Raw genomic sequence first — 26510 nt, 5'->3', positions numbered from 1 at the left:
GTATAGCACTGTGCTGTAGCATCAGATGCAGGGATGATTGAATCAGACTAATTTCTGCTTTCATTAATTCTTCTGTTGATTTTTTTTTTTCATGCTGCTGTTTAGAGATTCTTATTTTGTAATTTTCCCCCCCCTAAATATTGTTTCCTATCCATTTAGTTTCCTGTTTACAGATTCACAGATTGCATTGGGTTGGAAGGCACCCTCAAAAGTCATCTTGTCCAAGCCCCCTGCAGTCAGCAGGGACACCTCCAAGTACATCAGTCTTGCCAGGGCCATATCAAGTCTGATCTTGAATGTCTCCAGGGATGGGGCCTTAACCACATCCCTGGGCAACCTGTTCCAGTGTTTCACCACTCTCATTGTGAAGAAATTCCTCCTGATGTCCAACCTAAACTCACCCTGCTCCAGTTTCAAACCATTGCTGTTGTTTACTATCACAAAACTGACGCTGTGGTGATGCTCTAAGTTTTCGGGAGGTGTCTCCCTGCTGTTATCTGGCAAAATATGGATTCTTCACCACTGTTAAATGGTATCTGATGAGCAAGGCTACATGTGATTTAAGTTGTCCTTCAAGTGGTCCATAGGGGCCACCCTGAGTGAGAGGCCATAACATAGGTGTGTAGCAGACGTCTCATCTCCATGGTTCCAGCCAGCAGCAGGGTAGCACAAACTAGTACTCTGCTAGCAAACTAAAGCTTTAGGACAAAATCCAGTTCTGGGCCCCTCAATTTAAGGACATTGAGACTCTTGAATGTGTCCAGAGAAGGGCAAGGAGGCTGGTGAGAGGCCTTGAGCACAAGCCCTATGAGGAAAGGCTGAAGGAGCTGGGATTGTTTAGCCTGGAGAAGAGGAGGCTCACGGGAGACTTTATGGCTCTCTACAACTACCTGAAGGGTGGTTGTAGCCGGGATGGGGTTGGTCTCTTCTCCCAGGCAACCAGCACCAGAATGAGAGGACACAGTCTCAAGCTGCGCCAGGGGAAGTTTAGGCTGGAGGTGAGGAGAAAGTTCTTCACAGAGAGAGTTGTTAGCCATTGGAATGTGCTGCTCAGGGAGATGGTGGAGCCACCATCCCTAGAGGTGTTGAAGAGGGGATTGGACGTGCTACTTGGTGCCATGGTCTAATAGTCATGAGGTCTTGGGTGACAGGTTGGACTTCATGATTTTTGAGGTATTTTCCAACCTTCTTGATTGTATGATAATTCTGTGACTCATGACAGTGCTGCCTGACATATCCCAGGTTCCTTCGGACTTAGTGTTTTCACTGCTGATAATTTTTACTAGATTTTTGAATCATCACACACTTAAGATCTGACAGAGATGTTATTTTCAGTGGAGAGTCTGTCATGTTTAAGAGTTGGCATAATTATCTTGAGAAAGTTCTGAATTTGTGAAAGACTTGCTTGTTTTTAACCTTTTTACAGGCTGCATCATGCAGCAGAGGGATGGAATTTATTCTTAGGCATGGAAACTTAGTCTGTTACCAAAGTGCTTGATCAAATTCACTGTAATAAACAGCATGTTTTTGTACCTTAGCAGTCTTATCTTCTGTAGCTTTCAGAAAGCCTCTTGCAGGTGGATTTTATTCTGAGAGAACATTCTGCCATAGCTCAGCACCACTTTTCTTCATTAATCTTCTATCCATACAGCTACATACTTTTAAAATAACTTGGATATTTGGCAGCATTTGGAAGACAAAGTATTTCAGCTACTCATTATTTCAGCTACTCTCAGCTTATGAGTTAGTCGCCAAGGAATGTTGCCTGCTCTGTCTTCTGAAAAAATGAACATTTGCAAAGACTTCACGGCTTAAAAAAAAAAGAGTAGTAGCAGCCAAGGACAGTAACAGCAGAATCAGAAACCACTTAGCAAAGTTTCTTTGTCAAGGCTGATCTGAAAATTACATTTGGAAGGTAGCTATGTTGTAAAGAGCTTCAGAGGCCACTGCTAGTAAGCACAAATAGCTTTGTGCATTGAAAAGCAGGGGTCTGCTTGAAAAAAATGGCTTGAATGCCAGTCTGTGATTTGCCCAATTAAATATCTATTAAAATTTATAATGGAAATTACAATGTTGCTATGGCTACCAAAGCTCCCCTAGGTCCAGAGCTACAGTGCCTTGAACTTCAAAGAAAAATCAGTTTTTGCCAGTTCTTTCAGTGCAATCAAATAAAACTTTCAAAAGTGCTTTTAATTTATGTGCATATTTGGTGGAACTCATTGCCACAAGCAACTTGAAAAGCTGGACATAGAGACTTTCCCAAATATAGCCTGTATTTCACAACATCTTTGGATTAAATGTCCTTAAATCCTACTCTTCTGTAGGACAGAGGTGACTATTCCTTGGCTGGGAGGACAAATACAACTCACAGGGACCCACTGAATGTGGGCATAGCTCTGCCAGATGCTGCCTGTGGGTCTCTTGTGTGGGTTGGTAAGAGAACGTGCAGTCATATCACAGAGTTACATGGAATGTTAGGGGTTGGAAGGGACCTTGAAAGATCATCTCTACCCACCTTGCCTTGGAACTGGGCTTACAATTAATTTCTGCTATAAAGTACACCTTGACTAGTCAATGAGAAGGTTAAGGAGGGATGACTTTTATGGTCAAGACATGCCTTTACTGTTTCCTTAGGCCTCCTTTCCTCCTCCGGTGCTGCCACCTTCATCATCATGGCTGATTGCTGCAGAATGTTCCTGAGTCTGTTAGAAAGTATAGCCTTTTACTTGGGATGTGAACTCCCTGTTAATTTCAGATGAAATCTATACACCAGCCTTCCTGGGCTTTGTGAGGAGCTGCAGGGAAAATGTTTCTTTTAAGTCTTTGATATCCTTAGGTCCCTTTGCTCTGTTAAGAGCCTTTATCCACTTTGCATTCTCTTGAGTTGGAGTAAGAAAAATCCATAGAATTTTGTCCACAGAGGATCCGTATCCTTTTTTTGCCTGTTCAATAAGAAGGGAGCTTATTACAAATGGTTTTGAAAATAGCTGAAGCTCTCACAGGTCTGCAAGGTGCATCAAGATAATTTTTTGTGAAAACAAAATGCTTCCCTGTGCACCTTTACAAGTACACAGTTGGCTACATCCAGGGCCCATTTCTGCAAGAGCTTGCTCACCATTACCTGCATCGCAAAGTTCAATTTTCTGCTACTTTTGAATCTGTTTCCTGAATGCATTCTGAGGATTGGAAACTTCAGGTGGTGTGAATAAAGCAAGCCACCAAATTGGTTGGGTTGCCTCCCTGCCCCCTTGCTGTGCAGGTTGGCTCTTCTCTGCCTTCAGCCTGACCATTTCAATCAAGATTTTAATGGACTTCTGGGGCTTCCCAGTTTCTGTTTGAGTGGAGTCTGGCACCATTCTTCCCAGTCCATAGCAATGAAAAGCTTGATTTTAGCTTCTGATTGTACAGAAACTCAGTGACAGGTGGAAAAGAAGTGAACTGTTTGGATGAGTGCGAAAATAGTAAGAAAGAGCCATCTTTAGAAATAATTCATAACCTGCATTTTGTGTTGTCACATTAGGAAGTGCAAAGTACAGTGCAACCAGAGATCAGGCTGCTCTCATCCTTTCCATGTTTTGACAGATTGACAGTTTTAATTAAGAGTGTTTTGTTTAATTCCTTTTGCCTTTGCACCTGAGAGTGCTCGCAGGCCTCTGCAGGTTTTCAGTGCAGTCCTGGGAGGGGGGGTGGGCTAGCAGTCAGGTGGTGATGGTGGTTGAAAAATAGTTGTTGGTCATTAAAAAAACTTGAAGTATTATGAAGAATTTTAATTTTCATTCCTGGTCAGGATGTTTCCAAATCACCTCTTACACTTACATAAGTTATTATCAAGAGTTTCAACATTTCAAAACCTTGTGATAAAGCAAAAGAGTTCCATAAACCATAACAGTGGCCACTTTGCAGTAATTATGGCTAATGATCTTTTCTAAACGAAAGAAGCAGTGGTGTTTGTCTCTCAGTGTTAGGGTTTTAACAGCAGCTCTTGTAGATAAAGGTTGAGGTATTGGGCACAGGAGAAGCTCATGAAGTTTAACAACACCAAGTGCAGGCTGGGGGATGAGATGATAGAAAACAGCTGTGTAGAAAAGGACTTGGGAGTTCTGGGGGATGAGAAGCTAGGCACGAGCAGGCAGTATGCACTTGCAGCTCAGAAGGCAAATGGCACTGTGGGCTGCATCAAATACACCCCAGCAGCTGGAGAGAGGGGATTCTGCCACTTTGCTCTGGTAAGGCCTCAACTGGAGTACTGTGTTCAGCTCTGGAGTTTTCAACACAGGAAGGACATGGACCTCATGGAGCAGGTCCAGAGGAGAGCCACCAAAATGATCAGAGGGCTGGAGCACCTCTGTTATGAGGACAGGCTGAGGGAGTTGGGGTTGTTCAGCCTGGATAAGAGAAGACTCCAGGGAGACCTAATAGTGGCCTTCCAGTACCCAAAGGGGCCTATGGGAAGGGTGCAGAGGGACTGTTTGCAAAGGCCTGCAGTGATAGGACAAGGGGCAATGGTTTGAAATAAGAGCAGGTTTAGACTGGATATTAGGAATAAGTTCTTTAGCATGAGGGTGGTGGAACACTGGAACAGGTTGTCCAGGGAGATAGTTAAGGCCCCATCTCTGGAGATGCTTAAGTTGAGGCTTGACAAGGCTCTGAGCAAGGAGATCTAGTGGGGGCTGTCCCTACTGACTGCAGAAGGGTTGGACTAGATGACCTTTGGAGGTTCCTTCTAACCCAAACCATTCTATGATATAATGATCTATACAGAATAGATCTTGGGGTTTATAATGAGAACAGGATTTTGTAATCTCTGGATCCTTCAGGGAGTTCCAGGTATTATTCCTCTGTACAGTAGATGGAGACAAAGACCTAATGAAGTTTATAATGTCTCAGATTGACTCTGCTAGGTTCCTTCTGATTTCTGGTATTGCTAAATTCCTTTCTAAAATAAAGCATCAAATAATTCTGTTCCAAAAGTTGTTAACTTCTGTTTACATTGACTGCTGTAATTCTTTGGCTGGCTGCTATTGATAAATTGGTTCTTTTCAATATAAGGTCTGATTTGGAGATGGAGGAGATATCTCTGAAGCCACTTTCTTCAAGTTCAGATCTGTCTTAAGCCCAGAAATTCAGAGGTCAAAGCACGCCTGTGACTGACTTCAAGTTTGAACATATCCTGTAATTCCCAGTGGTGTAGGAGTTGGATCTCTGTGCAGGATGGAAGATTGAGGTGTGGTCTGCCTCTGTTTATAGAGTGCAGCTGTAGGTGTAGCTCTGTTTATCTAAGTTCTGTGTGTGTTTACAGGTGGGTGTCTCTGTGCTTAGAGCATGTTTGGCAGCACCCAGAATATGGTTTCAGCCTCCGCCTGAATTTAACTGGGTTGTTCTCTGTTCAGTTCCTCATCACGTACCTTTGTACGTGTGGGGTGTATTTTTAATTTCTCAGGGCTCCCTTCACTGGAGTCCTGCCAAATCTCCATCTTATGCAGAAGAGTTGTGTGTAAACTAGTTTGTTGCTCATGATCAGTATATGTCACAGAAGGTCAAAATGTGTGTTATTATTAAATACAATGCAATGAAGAGGCAAGGAGCAGTTTAGGTTTGGAGAGTAAGTGATAAAAATGTGCAAAGTCAAAGCCTGCTGCAGTATCATGTCAGTTCTGGTGAGGTGGGTGTTTTGCAGACCATATATCTGAATAAATCAAAATATCCTCCAGTAAATGTTAGTTGGAAGCCAAGAGTGACATCCAAGTGGGTGTATGGATCTTGCCGCTAGTGATGTACGGAGCCTGTCTTGCCAGTGCCTTTCAAGTATAGGCTAAGAGGAGTATTGGATTAGAAAGTCTGAACATCGTAGTGTTGCTTTAACTCTGAAGGACAGAAGCAGCATTCAGCAATTTATATGCAATGTGGTATTTTCCAGGTTTGGCTTGTTGAGCTAATCACAAGGATTGAAGAGAAATCTTGACTTGGAGAATAAATGGTGGTAGTGCTTGGGACAAGGGTTACTTTTATTGGCTTCACTTAAAGTTATGATTTGTCAGGGCTTCTTGTATGCTTCTTTAGGAGTATGATTTCATTTAAAATGTCAATATCTGTATAATAAACTGAGTGAGATCATTAACAGACAAACTATTATGCTCATTCCTCAGGCTTGTGGCACTACTCACTGTAAACCCAGCACAATGCATCTTCAACTAGGAATGCTGCCAGGGCTGAGAACTTGGGAGCAGCTCTTAATGTATCTCTCTGAATGTTGCTAGACTGAGGAAATAAGATTTTGAAGAATCCAGGGCCAAATGGGGATGGTCAAACTTATGGCTCATTCCCTGGCTGCATCTACCTGCATCTGCTCTGACCACCAGATGCTAACTGAAAGTTGTGCTCTCTAAATGAGCTGTACCCAGATTCTGTGCTCTCCTGGGCTGTTACGTGAAGCAGGGGTGTTTATATCTTTGGGATTGACTGTGTGTGACCACAGCTTCCTCACCTCCTCTCTGTGCTCCACCCATTTGCTGAGGCTTCCTTTCTGTTTTTCCTTGGCAATAAAGGACAGTATATGGGGGTCTATGTCCTCTTTTAGCCTAGAACTGTGATCTGCACTCCAAAGAGAACTTGTGACGGCTTGCACTGTATTTTGTACACCAGGGATGCTGAAGGAGAGGAGGATTTGGTGAGAAGGGAATCTGATTGTAGGCTCAGTGGTCTTGGCAGAATCCCTGTGGGTTCAGGTGTTCACAGTCCAGTCAGGTGACTGCCAGGGCAGTTGGAATGTTGCTTGGGGGGACAAAATCTCTTGAATAATCAATTTTTGTAGGGCTGTTCAATTCTAATTTGGCCAAATCTGGCTCTAATCCATCAGTTTAATTTATGGGTGAGAATAAGGGCTTTTTGTGTATTCCTTCATTCTGCCTTTGTCTTTGTGTATATTCAGTGCTTGGCCACTTTGCTGAGACTCCATGCAGGTGTAAATCTGGGGTTTTGAATGCCTGTGCACTGGAAAACGGCATTCACAAGCCAGTTAGCTGAAGGTACAGCTTTCAGTATCTGTGGCTTTCCAGTTAAAGCTGATGACCTGAAAAGACAGTCTTAGAAATTGTTGGCTGGAGCCATTCACTTCGTTCTCTCTTGTGTGCTGGTCATTGCTTGTGGAGGAGCACTGATAAAGCACTGCTCATAAGGGCCTTAACTAAACCCAGGCAAGAAATCTCTATCAAAACACTGCTTAAAATATAGAAAGTAAACCCATTTAGTTTCTTCTTCTATGTCCAAACGTAATAATACTAGATAAGAACTTCTTAAGGTCTGTGCTGTTTGGGCTTATTTTTTGTCTGTCATAGATGAAGGCAGCTTATGTACACTTACTTGTGCCTCTAAAATTAATTGCTTGAGTCTTAACAGCAATTGCAACTAAAAAGTCAAACCCCAATAGATGCAATGAGATCACATTTGTAGAATTGACACATCATTCTTTGTATTGTTAAATATTTCATAGAAAAATGTAGAACTGGATCAATATAAATGTGTATAAATTTCCCTTTTGTCCCTCTATGGATGCATATAAATAATTTATACTTTGTATTATTCATATTCTATATCAATAGCGTAATTGATGAGGAAATAAACCCTTAACAAGTCAGTATATTTGATTATCTTCTCACTTGTTTAAAAATGACCTTGGAAGTGGAAGGATAATGAATGATGTGCTGCCATTTAGTTTTATTTTTAAGGATGGCATGTGGATAATATCTGATAGGTTTGAAAAATGAAGCTGCCATAGCCACAGCCTTTAAGTGCTGATGGCTAGCGCAGAGAGGTGCAAACAGTTGCTAAGCACAGAACTAAGACAGGGGATGGACAGAGCTTGTGTTCCCAGCTAGAGTTAAATGTGGTTGTTGGCTTTGCTGTTTCTGTTGGCTTACATGTAAAGGATGCAGAGTACTTTATGAAAGGAAGAATGAAGTGTCAGAAGTGGCTGGAGGGAGACTTCTTTGAAAGTTATTGAATTTGCGAGCCAGTAAGTAAAGTGGGCATAGTGTTAACTTGGAAGGAAGGAAATTTCCTTTGTGTCATGCTTTGTTCACAAAGAGGCAAATCCTGAGAGATAGCAAGGATGAAGTGAGGCTTGATAAAATGTTCTTCTGTAGATTCAACTTCCAAGTTCCCTTGGGTTTTCATGTCCAGATACATGTAAGATTTGGCTCTGCCTTTGACAACTCTAGTTTTGCTCAAATTATTTATCAAGACTGCTTTGTAATATCTGACTCAAATGCACACAACGTCTGCCTAATATATGTGTTTTGGTAATGAAAGCCTTTGCTTGAGGTCTCTGCTGTTAAATCTTTGCTGAGGGGCAGGGAGAGGCTGCGAGTTTTTTGGCGAAGTTAATAAAATGTGTGGATTAGTGAAGTGCTGATTAGTGAGGTTCTATTGTAGACAGAAACATTCCTGCCTTAGCTGAAACCCAGATGGAAAGCTGCCCGCCTCAGATGGCAGAAAATGGTTTATGTTGCTGCTTTGCTGCAGTGTGTTGCTGAGGCTGCAGTGAAGTGAATCTTACTAATGTCTTAAAGTGTAATTAACTCTGTTGCTGGATGTAAATATTTGAGCACGGCTTATTCAGTCTCTACAGGGGCCTGTTTAAAACAATTTTTGCCAAAGAGCTCAAAGGCCAGTAGGAATGTGTGTATGTGTGTGTTAATAAACTTCTCTTTGTCCTGGACTTGATCCAGAGCTTATAGAGGGCAAATGGGAAGATCTCATCCTATCTGATGTATTTACAGTAGGGCTCAGAGTGCTTGATCAAGGCTTCATTGTACTGTCATTGTGCCTAGGGTTTAGTTTAGATATGAAACAGAGGGTAGGACATGGACACAACAGGCAAAGGGATTCAGGGTACTGGAAGGGCCGAGGGAGAAAAAACTCACAGAAAAATAGTGGACTATGTTATCCTCATGTTACCTAAAAATGACAGCTTTTTGTTCCCAAGATCAGCTGAAATGCACTAATGTTGGTCAAAACAAAACTCTCAGGGAAATACAGTTACATTTTATTGCAATTGTGTTTTTTTGGGTTTAAAAGTAGTGCCTTCTGCCACGTGTTTCGTCTGCTTGTTAAACAGAAAATCCTCATTTCTGAGACCTGAAATATTTATTTCAGAAATGGAGTGTGTTTCCTGTAGGAAGAAAAATTGTTTCCAGGGCATTTCATGTTCTGTTCTTTGGGACTGCATAGAAATGTATCACGACTTTGAGCATGTTGGCCATACCCTGCTAGTAGGGAGCTGGAGACAGGGAGCCGGGACACAGGGAAGGCAGATTATCTTCCTCAGGTTTATTTTATGTCTCATTTCAGAACACTCACACCAAAAATATTTTGCATGTTGGGTCCATCTGCCTTTCTTCCAACCTAGCCCTCAATCTATTGCTCTTGGCCTCATCTTGTACATTCTCATCTTTCAAAACCTAGAAAATGCAAGAGTTTGCCTGATGCTTCCAGCCCCATATGTTCCTCTCAAGTAGTGGTGCAAATTGGTTAGCTCTTTAATATTGCTGTTTTCTGTCAGCTTCCTGTGTCTTACATCTGTCTGCAGCTCTAGGGAAGAGAGAAGTCCCAGGCATCTGTGGGTAGCATGGCTGGAGGTGCTGTGCAATTGAGGAAGCTTCTGGCAGAGCCTGGGCTGTGGAGGCTGGCCAAGGTCACTTGTTATTGCAGGTTGTAGGAGTCAATTCCTCTGTGCTAGGTGGCTGCATGACCAGCAAGTTGACACTGAAGCAACTAGCCAGAACTTAGCAGTGCTGGGGAAGGTTATGTACTGATCAGTCCTCTATGCTTCATTCTTGCCTCTTATTCTAATATTTTTCTTCTCTATTTTTATCTCTGTGATGTGATCTGAAAACATTTACAATTGATACACTCATACAGTCAGTTGGGAGAACCTTTCCTGTGACTGAAACATGGAGATGTGTTCATTGCCAAGAGTGGAGACAGAGTTGTACAGAGCAGTGCAGTGGGAGAGGGTGGCAGTTCAGACAAATATTGCCACTTCCATCATTTGTAGACGTGGCCCTTCAGGACATGGTTCACTTGCCATGGTGGTGTTAGGTCAATGGTTGACTCAATGATCTTAGAGGTCTTTCTCAACCAAAACAATTCTGTGACCCCTGTGCTGCCTGATGCAGGACAACACAGAGCCCAGCATCACCTAAATCCATTGACAGCTGCAATCTTTCACACAGGGCTCACTTTTTGACTGTGCAAATCTGTCCATTTTCTGCCCAGTCTGTGCATTTTCTCCTCTCTTACAAGGAAATATCACAAAGGACACTGGTGAATATGTGCAGGTAGGGTCTGCACTTTGTGAGAGTTCAGTGAAAAACTATATGGTATTGAGGGTTGCACTTCTGTATGCTATAAAATGGAGCATTCGGGACTCTGCAACTTGCAGTGCGATTTGATTCTGAATTAAATTCTGAATTAAATTAAGTTCTGAATTAAAAACCCCAGCAGTCTAACAGGGTATTAAAGTAAATTCAAATTTAATGTATGTTTAGGCTTCTTTCCTCAGCTAAATGATGAAAAGGGCCTGTTTTCTAGAAAAGGGGACCTGGTCTTTTGAATTTTCAGCTCTTATAAGGTTGCAGTTTTTTCTTTTCTCATGAAATTGCATTTCTGAATCTGCATGAAAAATGGCAGAGGAGCTGTACATGTATCAGCTTTTGCTGGCAAACTACTTTTTCTTTTAAATGACATTTTCTAACTTACTCCTGCATGGGTGTGAATCTTTTTCAATCATACTGGTCTGGCAGCAGTTTTGTCAGAGTTAAATCTTAATCTGTGTTTTCAGATAATGAAAAACTTGTTCCTTGCTTTGATTAAAGAAGTGTTGCCTCTTCCTCTCTGACATGCCCTTGCTGTCATGCCAAGAAGAGTGGAAAACCACTGATGTCTGTGCCCAGCAGTTAACTACAGAGCATGACAATGGGTCTAAAGATTCACTCATTCGTAAACAAGAATCTTGGGGAGGCTGTGAAGCCTCACCTGTCTGAAGTTTTGCTTGTGCTTGGGCATGCTCTTGCCTCAGCTGCTGGTGCATGTGGGGTGTAGAGCTGCTGATCTTGAAGCAGAGGGTAAGTCAGTTGAAAGAGTTCATGCCACAGCCTGACCTGTGTTATTACCCTATAGCTGGGAATCTCAGCCATGAGCAGCTGAGTTACTGTTCTCAGCTGCAAGTTGGGCCACAGGTAGATTTATACCTAACCTCTGAGAAGAAAATTTTCATTCAGTATTTTCTACCCTTAGTTTCAGGAGATGCTTTGGAAAGAGATTTCTGAGGAGTACTCAGGATGGCCAGGTAGTTGACATTGCTGTTTTCCATCTGAGCCCTTCTTCATGTAGTGCAAATGGGTCTTCTCCATCTTCTCAAGGAGATGAAACATTCATTTCAAATGACTTGTCAGCTTTAAAGAATTTGTGGTGCAAGTCATCTTTCTGCTCAGGCTGAACTCCAGCTTCCTACTTCTACCTATTTTTAAATGATTTTGCAGTTCTAACTGTGTTGATGACCCTCACATCCTGTTGTGAACTGCTGTGAAACTCCCTTTCATAGGAGGCTGCAATTCAACCTTTGTCAGGTCCTGCAGAGTTTTATAAAATGCTTTGGATTGGTGCAGCTGTGTAAACTGGGATTTTTGCCTCTGCATCTTAACAGAGTTTCTTATTTATTGCTAATTCTGGGCACATACATAAATATAGCTTTGCTTTTAGTGAGGTGTGGACTGTGGATTTCAGATTGACAGAGGTTTCTCTCCCGGCCTCTCAAGGTCCTGTAGTTCTGTAAACAACTCAATTTCAGGCTAAACTTCTCTGTAAAATGAAAATAAATGAAACCAGTTTCCCACCTGGTTTTGTTTATGATGTTTGTTGAATTTCCCAGGAGGTTGTACATAGCTGGTCAGAAATACACTCTCAGGTGGGGGAGTCTTGTCCATTAAGATTTTTTTTTTTCTTTCTTTTCCCCTTTGAGGCTGTGGGGGAAGGGGAAGCTGATGAGAGAGAGATGCTGTGACTGGCAGGGAGAAGATTTACCTCTCTTTCATGACAGCTCACATTTTCTTCTATGTTCTTCCAAAACTGTGTTCAAAGTTCCTCTGTTTTGGCCTTATCAAGATTTGGTAGCTTGAGAAGGGCTCACCCATCATGGAAGATGCCAAATGCTTTCAAATTCACTGATCTCAGTAGAACATGAGGGAGCCCAGCTATCAGCACTAGCATTTCAGTTCTTAAACATTTTCAGGCTTTAAAATGGGCTATTAATCTTGGCTGTGGCAAAGCATCCAAAGAGAGCAGCAGTGTGTGATATGTCCCATGAAGTGCAACTTCCAGGAATCCTTTTTTCATGTGTAGAGCTCGTCAGGGCTCGTGTTCTGTTTGCATTTAGCCTAATGATGTGTTATTTAAAGTATATTTCAAAACCTGCTTTTGTTTGCATGCAGCCTGGGCTAAAGTGATTGCCTTACATTAAGATACAGCTGGACCCTCAGGTCTGTAGGAGTTTGATGCTTTTATAAGCAATAAACAACATGAAAGGTTAGAGCAAAAATCTCCCTCTTTATACTGTAATTTCATCTCTTTGCATGCACCAACTTGCATTCCTTGTCAGTCTACCTTCATTAAAAATACTATCACTACTTTTAGGTGAGAAAATGGCAAGAACTTAGTGTCCTTTGATCAGTGTTTTCTAGCAAACCTAAACAAGAAGAAACCTTATGGAGCCTGGTCAGTGCACGACCCCGTAATAACAAAGGGATGTGCCATGAAATGTGCACAGGGAGGTTGTTTCTCAGAGCAGCAGATTGCACTTTCAGATGAAGTGAAGGTTTCAGCAATGTGATAATACTGAAAATTGTGCCTTTTAGTGCACTGCACATTCCCAGTCTGTGTGGGGCAAATCTGGCAGCTGTTGTGATGTGCTGCTTTGGCAGAAGTGCAGTTGCTGTGCATTTACTTATCTTCAGGCTTGTGCCAAGGATTAACCTATAGGTTAAGGCCAAAGGGGCCTGGTCTGTGGCCCATTAAAGTGAGCAGGGAGACTTGCACCAACTTCAGCAGCTCTTGGCTCAGAGCTGAGAGTCATGATCTGAATGCAGTTCTTAGTCTGTCTTGGGCTTTCAGCATGACCTCGAGGAATGTCACTTTGCTCTTGCTTCACTTGGCTTTGGGCAAAGCTGTTACTCTCTCTGTGCTTCACCAAGAAAAGGAGGCTTAAAAAATCATTAGTATTTCAAAAGCATTCCTTCTAGAGAGGGGGGCTGGAGAGGCAGGGCAGTAAATCCTGCTCTATTGGAGCTGTCCAAATATTATTGCTTGTATTGAAAGAAAGCTCATAAATGAAGGCTGGTGTTCAGAAGTCAGCACAGCCCAAGAGCCATCACAGCACCACTAATCTGATGAAACGTGGGGCTTGTCTGCTGACTTAGTGTGCTTGCACACAAACACAAGGGATGAGCTTCACACTTCTAATTTAACTCTTGTGTCTCTGTTTTATGGATAATCTCTTCACTCTTTTTAAGTGGTGCTGCATTTTGTTCAGAAAGGGTCTAGATTACATAACCCTGGGAAGCATTTTTTAGAGGCTAGTCCCTGTAAAAGCCCCTATTTCCCAGTCTTTGTTCAGTGAAAAGGCAGTTTGCCTGTCCTCTAGATATATAAAGTGCTATATATATGTGTGTGTAATTGGGAGCAATTAAAGCTTTCATTGACTTGATTTAGAAACTGTTAAAGGTGTGCAGAGTGTTTTCATCAGATACTCTTGGTCTTTGGCTCAAGCCCTTCCCTGGTTAGGTACTTTCCAAGGTGGTTTTCTATGGGAAGATCTTATTCATATCTATTGCAACCTGCGTTTTTCTTTTAGCTTTTCAGCTGCAAATTCAAAGCAGAAATTAATAGAAAATTACAGCAGGATGAAGTGAATTTGTTGGTACAAAATATTTATATATTTTCATCTGAAGTCTGTGCACAGCTTTATATCCTCCACAAAATGAAAGCAAAGTAGAAAGCTTCAGGTTCTTTTGGCAAATTTTGGAATAATTTACTTCTGATCAATTTGGCATTTCAGGCTTGGAGCAGCCATGTTTGTAGCTGCTCCTACTGGTTAAGCCTCTTCTATATAAAAATATTATTATTGCTTTAAAAATCAATATTAAGTGCTCCACTCTGTTCTTAATTGGACTTACCTGTAAGTCAATATAGAATCAATAATGTTGGAAAAGACTTCAGAGATTGAGTCCAACCTGTCACCTAACACCTCCTGACTGACTAAGCCATGGCTTCAAGTGCCACATCCAATCCCCTCTTGAATACCTCCAGGGATGGTGACTCCACCATGTCCCTGGGCAGGACATTCCAGTGGCCAACAACTCTTTCTGTGAAGAACTTTCTCCTCACCTCGAGCCTAAACCTCCCCTGGCACAGCTTGAGACTGTGTCCTCTCCTTCTGATGCTGGTTGCCTGGGAGAAGAGACCAACCCTCACCTGTCTACAACCTCCCTTCAGGTAGTCGTAGAGAGCGATAAAGTCTCCCCCGAGCCTCCTCTTCTCCAGGCTAAACAAGCCCACCTCCCTTAGTCTCTCCTCGCAGGGAGACAGATTTCTGTTCAGAGCAGCTTCATATTAGCATGCTTGCTATGCAGGGAAAGGTGAAAAGAGCTCCTTCCCTTTGGAATTCTCCAGACTCAGTTCTACAGGTCTGCCTCATGGCTAAATGCATTTTGTATCTCATCTGTTCTGCTACAAATCAGGGCTCTGGAGGTCTCCTGGTCTTTGGAGGAGGAGGAAGAAGGTCTTGAGAGTCCAGGTTAATTACTGGGGAGCATTACTCCATAAAATGAGATAATTGCATGCCTGAAACAGTCTGTAGGCAAGTACTTCAGTTTCTGCAACAGAATCCAAGCTTCCCTAAACACCCTTTGGTGCCTGAAACCAGCTTGGCGTGCTTTTGAGCATCCTGACTGATATGCTCTGGGACTCCTCCTGAGCTTTTCAAACGCCAAATCATTCTAGAAAGCGATTCAAGAGGGTCAGAATTCTTAAAAACCACCCCAAAAAACCAATCCAAAGCAAAAACAAACAAACAAAACCCCAAATAAACAAATCAACCCCACAAACAAACTCAAACAAAACAGCACTACCAAGGAGATCTGAAATAAGATCAATAGTTGGTCAGCTGGACTTGTAAAGATGAATGTCTCAGCCCTACTTTCATACCCAGGACAGGCTGCAGGACAGAGAACAGCATTTAACCAGGTGTTTGACCTGTGGTGTGTAATCATTTTGCACTGAGACCACTTAAAGTTGAAATGTGCAATAACAAATTGAAGAGCACTCCTTTGGAAGTTGCAGTGTAGTAATGGGAGTTGGGATTTATAAGCCCTGCCAAATTCAATAAACTTGTGTTACAGCCTTTTAAAATTGTTATATCGAACACTGCTTATACAGAGCCATCTTCCTTCTATTCTTTTGTAATTTATTCAGTGTTTTCTTAACTGACCCTTCAGCAGAACAGTAAAAATGCCACTGAGTAAACTTTGTTTAATGGTCACCAATTTTTGTCTGTGTTACAATAATGTCTGTGGGAAGAAACAATTACCTTGTGATTTGCTGTCAGAGCTGTAAGTGCCTTTTCTTTCCAGTTCATTTAGAAGGGACATCGCTTTCAAGCTTCCCCTTGTTCTCTTTGTGGGGTTGTTTCTTCTTCTGCACATTTGGGTTCCACATTAGAAAGTAGTGGTTCAGTCCCGAAACCAGGATTCATTAACAGAGCCTCTGCTGTCCTCTCTGCAGTGCTGGTCTTCAGTGGTGCCTTTTCAAAAGAGCTTAGGCTGGTTGCTCAGACTTCTACTGAAACCCTCCAAGGCAAAGCAGACCTCCTAATGTCAGCTGTTTGTGCTGATTTTCTGCTGGATTTGCTGTATAAACCAACACCAATTGCTGGTTTTGTCAAGAAAGACATTGAGCTGCTGGAGATGAGAAGCTACACTAACCCCAGCAAGTCAAGGTGTTGCCAATCTGAAGATCAGGCTGCTGAGCAGCTCCAGGTTATGAGTAGCCTAAAACCTTTCCATTGGGCTCTACTAGAGGTGTTGGGGTGTTGTCAGAGTAGTTGGCTCCATATATCACATTTCTCTTCTCACCTGCCAGATTTCTGTTGCCAGTCTCAGATTTGGAATTCATGAATGGTTGTGCGCTCTTCTCCAGCACGCTGGCTATTAACCACTGTGGGGATTAAGCAGCTACCAGTCTGGAGGCAGCATCATGTTCATAACAAATTGCTTCCTTATAGCCCACCTGCTGCTTTCAGTAATTTGAAAGCACAGTAAGTTAGATCTCAAACGTTGTGTTTTGGAAGATGATGGGAGTTTAAATAAAAGGTTTCAAATCACTAGGCCTCAAATAGCTACCTAGAGAGGCAGTGTTGAGCATCTGGATTCTTACTGAATTACTGTAAGTCTCTTAATCAGCAAGGGAGCCCCTAAACTGAATGGCTGGTGGGAGTGAAACCTGATGCTAAATGGACAGCAATGTAAGGAAGCTTTGTGAGCAGCTCCCAGAGGAATGGGATGAATAAGCACATCTTTGGGGAAAGAAAACCAAAGTTGCTTTTTAGGATAGGAAAGCACATTCCCTGCAATGTGTTAGCTTTTTGTTGTTGTTTTGGTGAGTTTGTTTTCCTCGTGTGGTTTTTGAATGCCTCCAGACCACATCTTTTGGTGCTATAAATTAATACAGTTCCTTTGAGTTGTGGTGATTTACTCCAGCTGAGGATCTGCTGTGTGAGTCTGTTTTTACATGCTGGAGTTAGCAAGTTCAAGCCCAGGTTTTGTGTATTTCATGCATGCACAATATATTAATCACAGCAATGATGTGTACAAAGTATGTGCGAATGTTTTTCCACAGGCAGCTCTCAGAAGCCCTGCCTCTGCCATGTAACGTTCCCCCTGTGTCTTCCCTCAGTTGTGCAGGTTTTATGCCACAGGAAATCTGGAGCTTCTTTGCTGTGCCATATTGTAGTTCTTCCTCTCTAGCAAAGCTTGCGATGTGTTACCTTGCCTCATTTAACAGCCTGACTCCAGGAGGTGCTAATTTCTGGGTAGCTTCCATTGACTTTGGAGTAGGAACAATGGAATCTCTTCAGATAAAGCACACAAGGAACCTTACAGCCTGGCAGGTGGAAAGACCTGAAGAGAAGAACTGGAGCTGCCAAATGCACGTTTGGCTTTCTAGAAATGGTCCATAGTGGGGTATTTGTTTCAGTTCTGGTACTTGAAGAATTTTGAAGTAATGTGGCTGAATATGAGCCTTCCTGCTATCTGCATGCTTGCATGGATCAGCAGTGCAGGCAGCTGCATGTTTGCAGAGATGGCTGTGGCCTCCATGCTGCTGTGCTGGCTGATTTCACTCTTATAGGGGCTGCTGGATGATGTGTGCAAATGCAGCACTTGGATCTGCCCTAGGGAAATAATGCAAACAAATTTAGCTGCCCTGTGAAAAAGACACACTTTGCTTTTTGGTGAGGATAGAGTCATGCTTTGCATTTGTGCACTGCTCTGTGTGCTGTCTTTCAATTGATTTTTCTTCTCTGAGCTGGCCCTGATAGTTAACAGGTTAATGTTTTTATTCCATATGGACAAAAAAAGCATGAAATCTAAGTCCAAATACATAAGAGGAGTTTTTTGAAGTATGAGGAGGAGTTTATGCTTTCTCTGTTCAATCAGTGACAGGAATAACATGAGCTGAAATCCCTGTGGTTACTGAGAACTGCATTTAGCCTGTGATTTATCAGAGAATCATTAAGATTGGAAAAGACCTATGGTTTCTATAAATTTCTTTACAATATGATGAAAAATTAAGCCAGGAATACTTCAGCCAGATTAGATCAGCCTTTTGAAGGTTTGTGTTTGCAAGGACTGATGGTTCAATCTCTTTGCAAACAAATCTCAGTAACTTCATTTCTAACGCAGCAAAGTTCAGTGGCATTGCCTGCAATCCCAGTCACTGTGTGTCACTTAACTGGGGAAGTTCTGAGCTTGTCCTTTCTTTTTACTAAAGCCCTTATGATTATGCTCAAAAAGAAGCCTAATACCATTGTGTAAATAGTCTTTTCTTCCTGTCCTGGGTAAATATTCTTCCTGCCATCTCATTGCCACCTCAATCATCGGTTCTTGGAATTTCCTAACCCTGGCTATGAGACTGCAGCTGCCGTTAATAAACTTCAATTTCTTGCTCTTGCAGATCTCTGAAGAGCTGAGTCGTGTGTTTGTTCCTCGAGCTGTCTGATATCTATTTAAAAAGGTAGGAGTTTTGCTTCTTCTAACCAAAGCTGTTTGAAGCTGGGCAAGGCTATTTAATACCGAAGTTACACTTCTTGATATTAAAAGTACAGCTGTGCTTGTCCCCTGTCTAGCACGAGTGAGTGGCTCTGCCCTCCCGTGGAGAGCAGGGGAACTCAGCTGCCTGCTCCCAGCACCGTGGATGTGCAAGAAACGTTGTTTCCAGTCAAGAGTCGAATTTATGGAGCAGGAAGATCTGAATCCTGGGTTTCTCTGGTGTTAAGCACTTCTTCCCTGTAGTACGAAGCATCAAAACAACCCTGTGGTTTGCTAGATCAGGTTCCTTTCTGAAGTCTTACTCCTGGTTTTGTTTCCTTTTATCTATTGTGTGCTTCTCTATCTCCTGCAAGGCAGGGACATGCTATCATTTTCTCAGAGACACTGCACAGTCCTGGGACATTTAACCCTCTTTGGGAGAGCTGATGTTCCACTGTGTGTGTGTTGCTGTTTAGATGCACTTGAGTGTGATGTGAGATGTGCTAGGGTACCAAAGTGTGGTCTGCTCACGGCAGTGTATCAATACGATTTGATTTTTACTTCTGATCAGCCCTTTGAACCAGTCTCCACCTGCCCTTGCTTTTGTGTGATCAATGATACTCTCTTTATTTCTCTACTTCTCCTCTCCCATCCTTGACAACTTTTTGGAAGGTGCTGAGGAAACTTTGAGTCAAGCTTTTATTTCCCTGGAAGGGAAAGCCATGATTAAAAATAGCATTAGATGATGTACTCAGGTGAGCAGCACCATCCAGCTACTGCTGTCCATCCAGTGAGCAGGGATGTACAGGTTTTTTTCCATCATCTTTCCAAGCTTCCTCCAAAAGATCCAAGCCTGCTGACTGGAGCAGAAGCCTGACCTGCCGGCAGCAATGCCAAGCAACGCCGGCAATGTGTTCCACACAAGGGTGTGCTAACCTTGGCATTCTTCCCCAGCTACATCACTCCCACAAAAACAACCCTCTCCCCTCTCCAATGCAGACCTCAGCAGAGAGCTTGGTTTGCAAGCTCTGATTTGATCAAACAACGCCCAGCAGAAGATGAAATGGAGTTGCGGCTTTGCAGCTTTAAAATGTGTCCACTTCCTTTCAAGCCACATAAATCAGGCGTGGTGGAGTCTTCCTGCTTAGAGGTGCTCTAGTTGCATGTGATAAATTTGGCATGGCAGGAAGAAGGCTCTGTGTCAGAGTGTCATTAGGTTTGATAATTCACAGATCAGACTTAACAGAAATATTTATTGCCTGGATTTACTTGTCATGAAATTGCCTTAAAATATAGGTAAAAAAAAAATGAAAGAAAAAGCATTATTGCATTAACAGAATAAAAAGCCTTTTGGATTTCCTATTTTATAACTTTTATTTATGTAGAGAGAGTCAGTTTCTTTTAAATGAATTTACACATAAATCAACCTTAACCCAGGAGGATGCTCTTGAGAATTCCTCCTTGTGGAACTGGATTTAAGTGACTTGGAAGAGGCTGTTCATAGTCACAGTGTCACTTCTCATTGGGCTGGTGGCTCTTTGTGTGAAAAAGAATCTCAATAAGAGATTCAACAATAATTAGGAGAGAGTCATCCTAAGCAAAAGAATTTGGTTTAGCGGCCCTTCAGTGTCAGTGGGGTGGTAGATACAAACATAGCATTGTTGAGTGAGCACATGAAGTGCTACATTAATACATGGGAAAGGGCTAGAACTGTCCATTCAACTGCAGGAAAGTTGACTCCTCACCTGGCAGGTGCCCACCTTAAGAACCCTGATAGGAGACAGAGATAATACTTCAAATTGTCCCTGTTGAAGAGGGTTGCATCTCCGGCAGGAGCCATCTCTCCCAGTACAGTAGTGCAGAGGTGTGTGGTGCTTCCTTGGGGAGCCACAGGGCAGTGCCAGGCTGGCATGATATCACCTTACCCAATTGCTTCAGCCTCTGTGGAGCTGCATGTGCTGCATCTTGATGGGAAGCTTGGATGACATTTGTGTTTCTCCTTGGCATGGCAGAGTGCTTTGAGGTATACCAGATTAAAACTGCTGCAGGCTGTCAAGTGCTTTTTCTTCATCTGTGTGATAATGACAATGATGATTTATCTCCTGTGCAGCTCTGTCTCTTATGGTAAATCTGGTGAATAATATGATCTTATTTCCCTTTGTTCTGCTCAGGCTGGAAACACAGACAGCCAAGGGACTGCTAAAAGGCACTGCTTACCTCAGGCACTTTTGCTGGTCTTTTTTTTCCCCCATCAGGCCATTTTCTCATTGTTCTAGAGGCTTTTCCTAGGCATTTCTTTGGCCACAGGGTTTAACTGTTTTGCCATTTCAGCATCTAAGGTTTTAATTAAGGTTCTTCTTACTCTCTTAGCTTTACTTTCAATTTTTCTATTATTTTGTTTTCAACATCAGTGAACTATTCCAGCAGAAATACCGAGCCAAATTCCTTGCTGATATAAAACAGAGTTGAGGAGCTTTATAATGGCAATGAGCTGGCTCACTTGATCTTACCTGTCTGTGTCAAAACCACAGACTTCTTAAAGAGTGAACTGGGAAATGAGGCCCAGGAGGGGCCGATGAGTTGCTAAGGTTACACACAAAGATGCTGGTATAGCAAGGAATAAAACCAGTGCATATGTTTGTCCTCTCCAGCCTCCTGTGATGCTTACAAGATGATAATTAACTCTGCAGTTTTTTCAGCTGAGGAAAGTCTCAAAAGACCTTTCTAAGTAGAGAAGTGCCTTACAGGGTTGCAGCAGAAATTATTTTCCCCTGTTTTATGAGGACTCAATAGGTGAAGGGCTTGATCTACTGTTTCTTACTTCAGACTTTTCCTAGGCTCAGGTGGTTGATCTGTGGTGGAACCAAAACCCTGGGACTCACTGACACAGTACAGAGGATCAGAGTGTATGCTTGCCATGCACCTCATTAGCAGAGAGGTAGCAGTGCTCGCAGTCTTTCAGTCCTGGCAACCTAGGATCTTGTTCCTGTGAGTGCCCTTCCTGGCAGTGCTCTTCAGAGCAAGACAGGGAACTGGGAGAATGAAGTTGCCAGCTAACAGATTTGTATTCTCAAAACTTGCAGGTGGAGTATTGGCACATCTCCTCTGCACCTTTCCTGACTGAACTGGGGTTAGTTCAGGTGCTTCTCATGTGTGTCTTGTTTTGCTAAAGTCAGTCCTGGGTTGTCTTGCAGTACACATGACTTGCTTTTCTTGTTTGCTGTTTTTTTTTTTTGTCCCTCCCTGCTTTGTCCATCCACATTCAGCCATTTACATATCATCCCTTAGAAACCTGAGCATCTCCACCCTGAGGAAAGGGGGGGAGGGGAGGGGGGAAGAGAAGAAGAAAGGAAAAAAAAAGCTTGTAGTGAGCCAAAACTTACTCATCCTCTCCTGTTTTTCAGCCTTCTAAGAAAAATATATATGGTCTAATAACAATTCCCAAGTGACCCATGAGCTGGGCCTAGCTGTGGTAATCAGAGCCTCAATTCTGGAGGCTGGCTGTCAGGGATGGTTGTTACAACAATTGATGCAGCAGATATCTGTCTGAGCCCTGCCTTTTGCAGGGAAGGGAGCACTCATTTGTATACAGAACATGGGAACAGGAGAGAATCCGTAAGTCTGTTGCTCTTGTGGTATTTCATTCAACCAACACACTTTGAACTGGCACAGCTCTGCACAAAGTGCTGCTTTGGCAGCTGGAGGAAGAAGTGCTTCCCTGCAGAGGGTGTGATGCCCCTGCTATTCCCTGGGCTGTGGCAGGGTGGCATGGGGGAGTTGGACTTGATCTTTCAAGGGCCCTTCCAACCTCTAATGTTCTGCGATTTGCATTCTGTGAAGTTAGTGAGAGACAAAGATAATTTTTGGTTGTATAATTAGAGCTGTTTCAAATATAAGTATAACACACACACACCCCCCCTGGCTTTCAGAGAGGGATTTTTGTGATGCTATTGGAAACAATTCATACTTCTAACTCGTCCACAAAGATTGTGCTTCTGGCACTACAGAATTCCCAACAACTATCAGTCTCTCGAGTCAAACACGCAGAGGCCATCATGAGGTTGAAAAGCACACAAACAAACTATTGTTAAAATTTGCTGATGCTGCTGGCAGTGCCAAGGGGGCATCTTGTTGTTCTTTGCTCATATGACTTAAAGTAATGAGAACTCGAAATGAAACAAATTAGGAGGCATACCCTGTGAAAGCACCAAGCCTTCCCCCCAGTGCTGTACTGCATTCACATGTGAACACAATGGGGCCTGTCGCTGGACAGGCAAATGCCTTCAAATTGCTTTGCTGTTAGTAGAAAGGGAGTATAATGATAGCATCAAAGGAGCTGAGTAGGGGAACAAAGATACTTTTGGAAAAAAAACTGAGGCCCACAATGATATTTATGATTTAAATATTAAAGTCCCAATTGTATAACCACACATGATCTCCTTTTCTCAATAAGTTATCACCACACTCAGCTCACTCATCTGACAATAAATTGGAAGGGGCATCATCCTGTGCAGCTGGGTAATTTTTCCCTCTTCCAAATATATTAGGCTGTTTAAATGAGGCTACATTTTTGTGAACAATGTGTGTATCCATATAACATGAATCACACTCATTCTTCTCATGCCTTTATTTAACACCTCGTTTGCTCAGCTTTTGAAATGTAAGAGTGTATCTTTGCTTATTCTTGGTGGAAAATTTGGTATACAAAGAGTCCTCTATACTCTGTCAATAAAATAATTGAAACATCTGTCTGAAGGCCTTCAGTATGTCAGAAAATCAAGTGTATGAAGCATCAGATTTCCTTTTTTTTTTTTTTTTTAAGACAATTGAACTCTTTAATAAAAACAAAAGGATGAAAAAACTCTGGCAGAAACAAGTTATGCTGGTTTCACTTGTAAGTGGAGGTACACCAAAGTAGCATTGCCTCTACTCTATGGGTGACCAACCTGTTACAAACATGCAGGTATGAATACAGCAGCTGATTTGCCCTCAAACATCAACAGCTGCAGCTACCATCAAAGGTTTTGGAGACTGGAATGTTTTGGGTGCCCCGTGGTGTGATGCTTTGCAGCGGGTGGAGCTGGCAGGACCTCCCAGCAAAGTGGAGACATGTATGGGTAAAGCTGGAGGGACTGCGGTGATGAAGTGGAAAGGTTGGAGTTGAGCTCCTTGGGCTTTTGGAGAAGGCAGAGGGATGTGTGCCTCTTCCTGTCTAAACCATCTGTGATGTGGTGCTTGTGTGGGCATGAAAGTGTTTAGATGATTTTTTTCAGTGGCACAGTAGCTGTGTTCTGTCCTGGGGGGGTAGTTCCCATGGCACAGATGTCATTCTCTGCCCATGATGCAGGGCGTTGCCATGCAGCATCCTGCTGGCACAGCCTCGGCAAGCAATGCCGCTGGGCGCTCCCTTCTTGGCTTTACTGCCAGGGCATCTGAGCACATCAGAGCCAGAACTTCTAGCATGTCTGCAGCACTGGGAAGAGGGCTTAATCTGTTTTGTTACTTGATGGGGAAGTAGGGCACAGATATTAGGGAATATTTTGTGGATCACTCACAGCCGATCTGTGTTACCCTCAGGACCTGGGCCAGTGTTTAGCATTTGTACCTGAGCCTTCAAATGGGCACTCAGCCCTTGGACTGGGCTACCCTATGCACACTGCCTGTGAAGCTGAATTAATCTCCTTACAAAGTGCTTGGTTTTGAATTTGTTTCATGGGCTTCACTGTATTTTCTTTAAATCCAGAGCTGCATAGGTCCTACTGAGATGTTTTGCCTACTTGCAAAGACATTGAATCTGAAATTGCTTGCATGGCTGACATACATTTTGATTCCTTTTCCTTATTTTTGTTGTCAGTGTTGTATTTTTCCAGCCTGACTGATTTTAGTCCTCTGTTCCTATCACAACATGCATGGTGTGAGTATTGGACAGAGCAACCTGACTATTTCAAGCTTCAGTCTGGCTTCCTTTTTTTGTCCTTTTAAACCACAGTACTAGAGACTGGTAGCCATGGTAACTTCCTTATCTGTGTTGGGAAATAAATACTAAAAATTGCCTTTTTTTTTTTTTTTTTGCTATTTATATATAAAAATGTAGAGGCAAATAAAACCTGTAGTATGTGACTCACTTCATATTTTAAAGTCTCCACTACTTCTGTTAAATGTGGAACCAAATCATCTGAGGAAATTAAAACAAACTGCTCCTTTCCAAGGGATTCCATGGCAAGGTGCATAGGGGGGCTGTGGGTTCAGCCTGCACTCAACACCCATTGGTTTGTGTACCCCAAAGAGGTGAGAGTGACTCCTGAGAACTGTGCTGTGGGCTGGGCATAAGTGATGGAAGCACTCCAAAAGGAGCCAGGTCTGGCAGAAGGCTTAAACTGAGCTTTTCTGGTTTCCATGTCTCTGTTACTCAGACTTTATCCCATAGAAGGGTCTGTGTTTTCCATACCTTTATATTAGGTCTTTGCTTTAGAATAGGCTGGGAAATACACCTACTCCCAGTTAATTTAAACCTTTCCAAGGTGGAATCGTTGCAGGTCTAGAAATCTTTGTTTAATTACTGTACTGTGATATCCTGAGACTAGTGCATAATTCAGTGATACCTTCCTTGTAAAGCAAATCGATGTTTTCATTTAAATTCCCACATAAACCTGCAAATTGCTTCCAAAACCCTTTTCTCTGTATTCATTATACGTGATCCATGGCTGCAAAAACCTCTCCACTTCTACTGCCTGGGTGCCATGGATGGTTTTTAATGCTCACGTGCCTTCAGTTCCTCATTGCCACTTATTCTGAAGACTACTGGGAAAGTGACTCAGTCTCAAGGCATATCTCATCTGAGATCTTAATTTATTTTCCAGTACCTGGGCTCCAGCTGTGGCCAAATTTGCTTGCCTGCTTTGTGTAAGCAATGCTCTTTATAGCATATCCTTCAGGTGAATTCATTCTCCTCAACCTGCCTAGCTGGGGTGAGAGAAGGTTTTGTTGGGAGAGGTGATACCTTTGATTAGTCCCACTGACTTAATTATTAGGAGAAGACGCAGGTTTCTGACCTCTACCACATTTATGTCTCACTGTTTAATGTGTGGTTTTTTTAATTCATTGCTGTCAGTTTCTGTGAGAGAAGTGGGAAGCTGAGCCTTTGGCTGATGACATGTGAATGGCTGGAGTTGGCAATACTGCAGTTTAAATTCAGCTGTTTCATTTTATGCATGTTATTGGGTTTCTCTGCTTGGACTGAATAAATGTAACTCTTAGGATTTCAGTGAAAATGCTTTTGCATGTGAATCCTTTGGGTATATGCCAACATACGATTGAAACGTTCTTGTTTACAATGTTCCTACTTGCATCTTTGTTTGCGAGAAAAGTCGCGGAGAGCAACTGCGAAACAAACCATGTGGACTCAGGGTGAAGAAGATTCTTTTAAAATGTTTCTGTTCAAAGAAATGTGTCATGGAGCACTTATATTTTAGCCTCACTTTTTCAGTTTGCTGTACTTGATAACGTATGCATTTATTTTTCAAGAGGGCTCCTCCGCATGCTGTTCTGTTGCTCCTTCTGTGTTTCTGATTTGCTAATCAAGTTGTTTCGGTTCTTTTCCTCTGCCTGGATTTCAGCTCTTGCTAAGTTGTTGCAGCTTTGCCCTCTCCCTGCAGTGTGTGTTTCTGAGCACTGATTTCTGCCTTGATTTCTGTATTTTTTTTTCTTTTTAACTGTTTTGCTTTGTTTTGAATGGCAGAGCAGCTCTGAAGCTTGCTCCCTGGCCATCCCTGCTCCAACAGGCAAGGCTCCATACTGGGGACTTCAGTATCCAAGTGTGATAATTTCTAGGTGTGATGTTGAAGGATAGGTTAGTAGCATCTGTTACTCCAGAAATGGTCTGCCCATACATAGTGTGAACTGATTAGTCAGGGTGCGGGGGGGAGTTGTGGGCATAAGAACTTGTGGACTGTGCCCTCCAAAGGGGCCTTCCCCTTCAGCTTGAGGTACTGCTGTTCTCTTTGAGCTCCTTCCTTCAGGACCAGAGGAGCTTGCATTTCAAGCTCAGTTCAAGAATGACCTCAGGGAACTGCTCAAAAGAGTCCAGAGTAGAGCCACAAAGATGCTGAAGGGAGTGGAACATCTCCCTGTGAGGACAGACTAAGGGAGGTGGGG

At 42.7% G+C, this 26510-nt stretch overlaps 1 protein-coding gene across 1 annotated transcript in view; it reads left to right on the top strand.

Annotated features, from left to right (window-relative positions):
- The window catches only part of COPRS (coordinator of PRMT5 and differentiation stimulator), a 164355-nt gene that overhangs the window by 8298 nt on the left and 129547 nt on the right, over positions 1–26510 (top strand). The window contains exon 4 of the mRNA XM_068151037.1: positions 18283–18342. Coding sequence (XP_068007138.1) covers positions 18283–18290 — 8 coding nt within the window. The 3' untranslated portion in view covers positions 18291–18342. The remainder of the gene's footprint in view (positions 1–18282; positions 18343–26510) is intronic.

Source organism: Melanerpes formicivorus, unplaced genomic scaffold (assembly GCF_026170545.1).
Source record: "Melanerpes formicivorus ecotype bairdi unplaced genomic scaffold, bMelFor1.0.p_v2 SCAF_21, whole genome shotgun sequence".
NCBI classification, from domain to species: domain Eukaryota; kingdom Metazoa; phylum Chordata; class Aves; order Piciformes; family Picidae; genus Melanerpes; species Melanerpes formicivorus.
The sequence above is the reverse complement of the archived record's forward strand: the minus strand, read 5'-3'. Positions and strand labels throughout refer to the sequence as shown.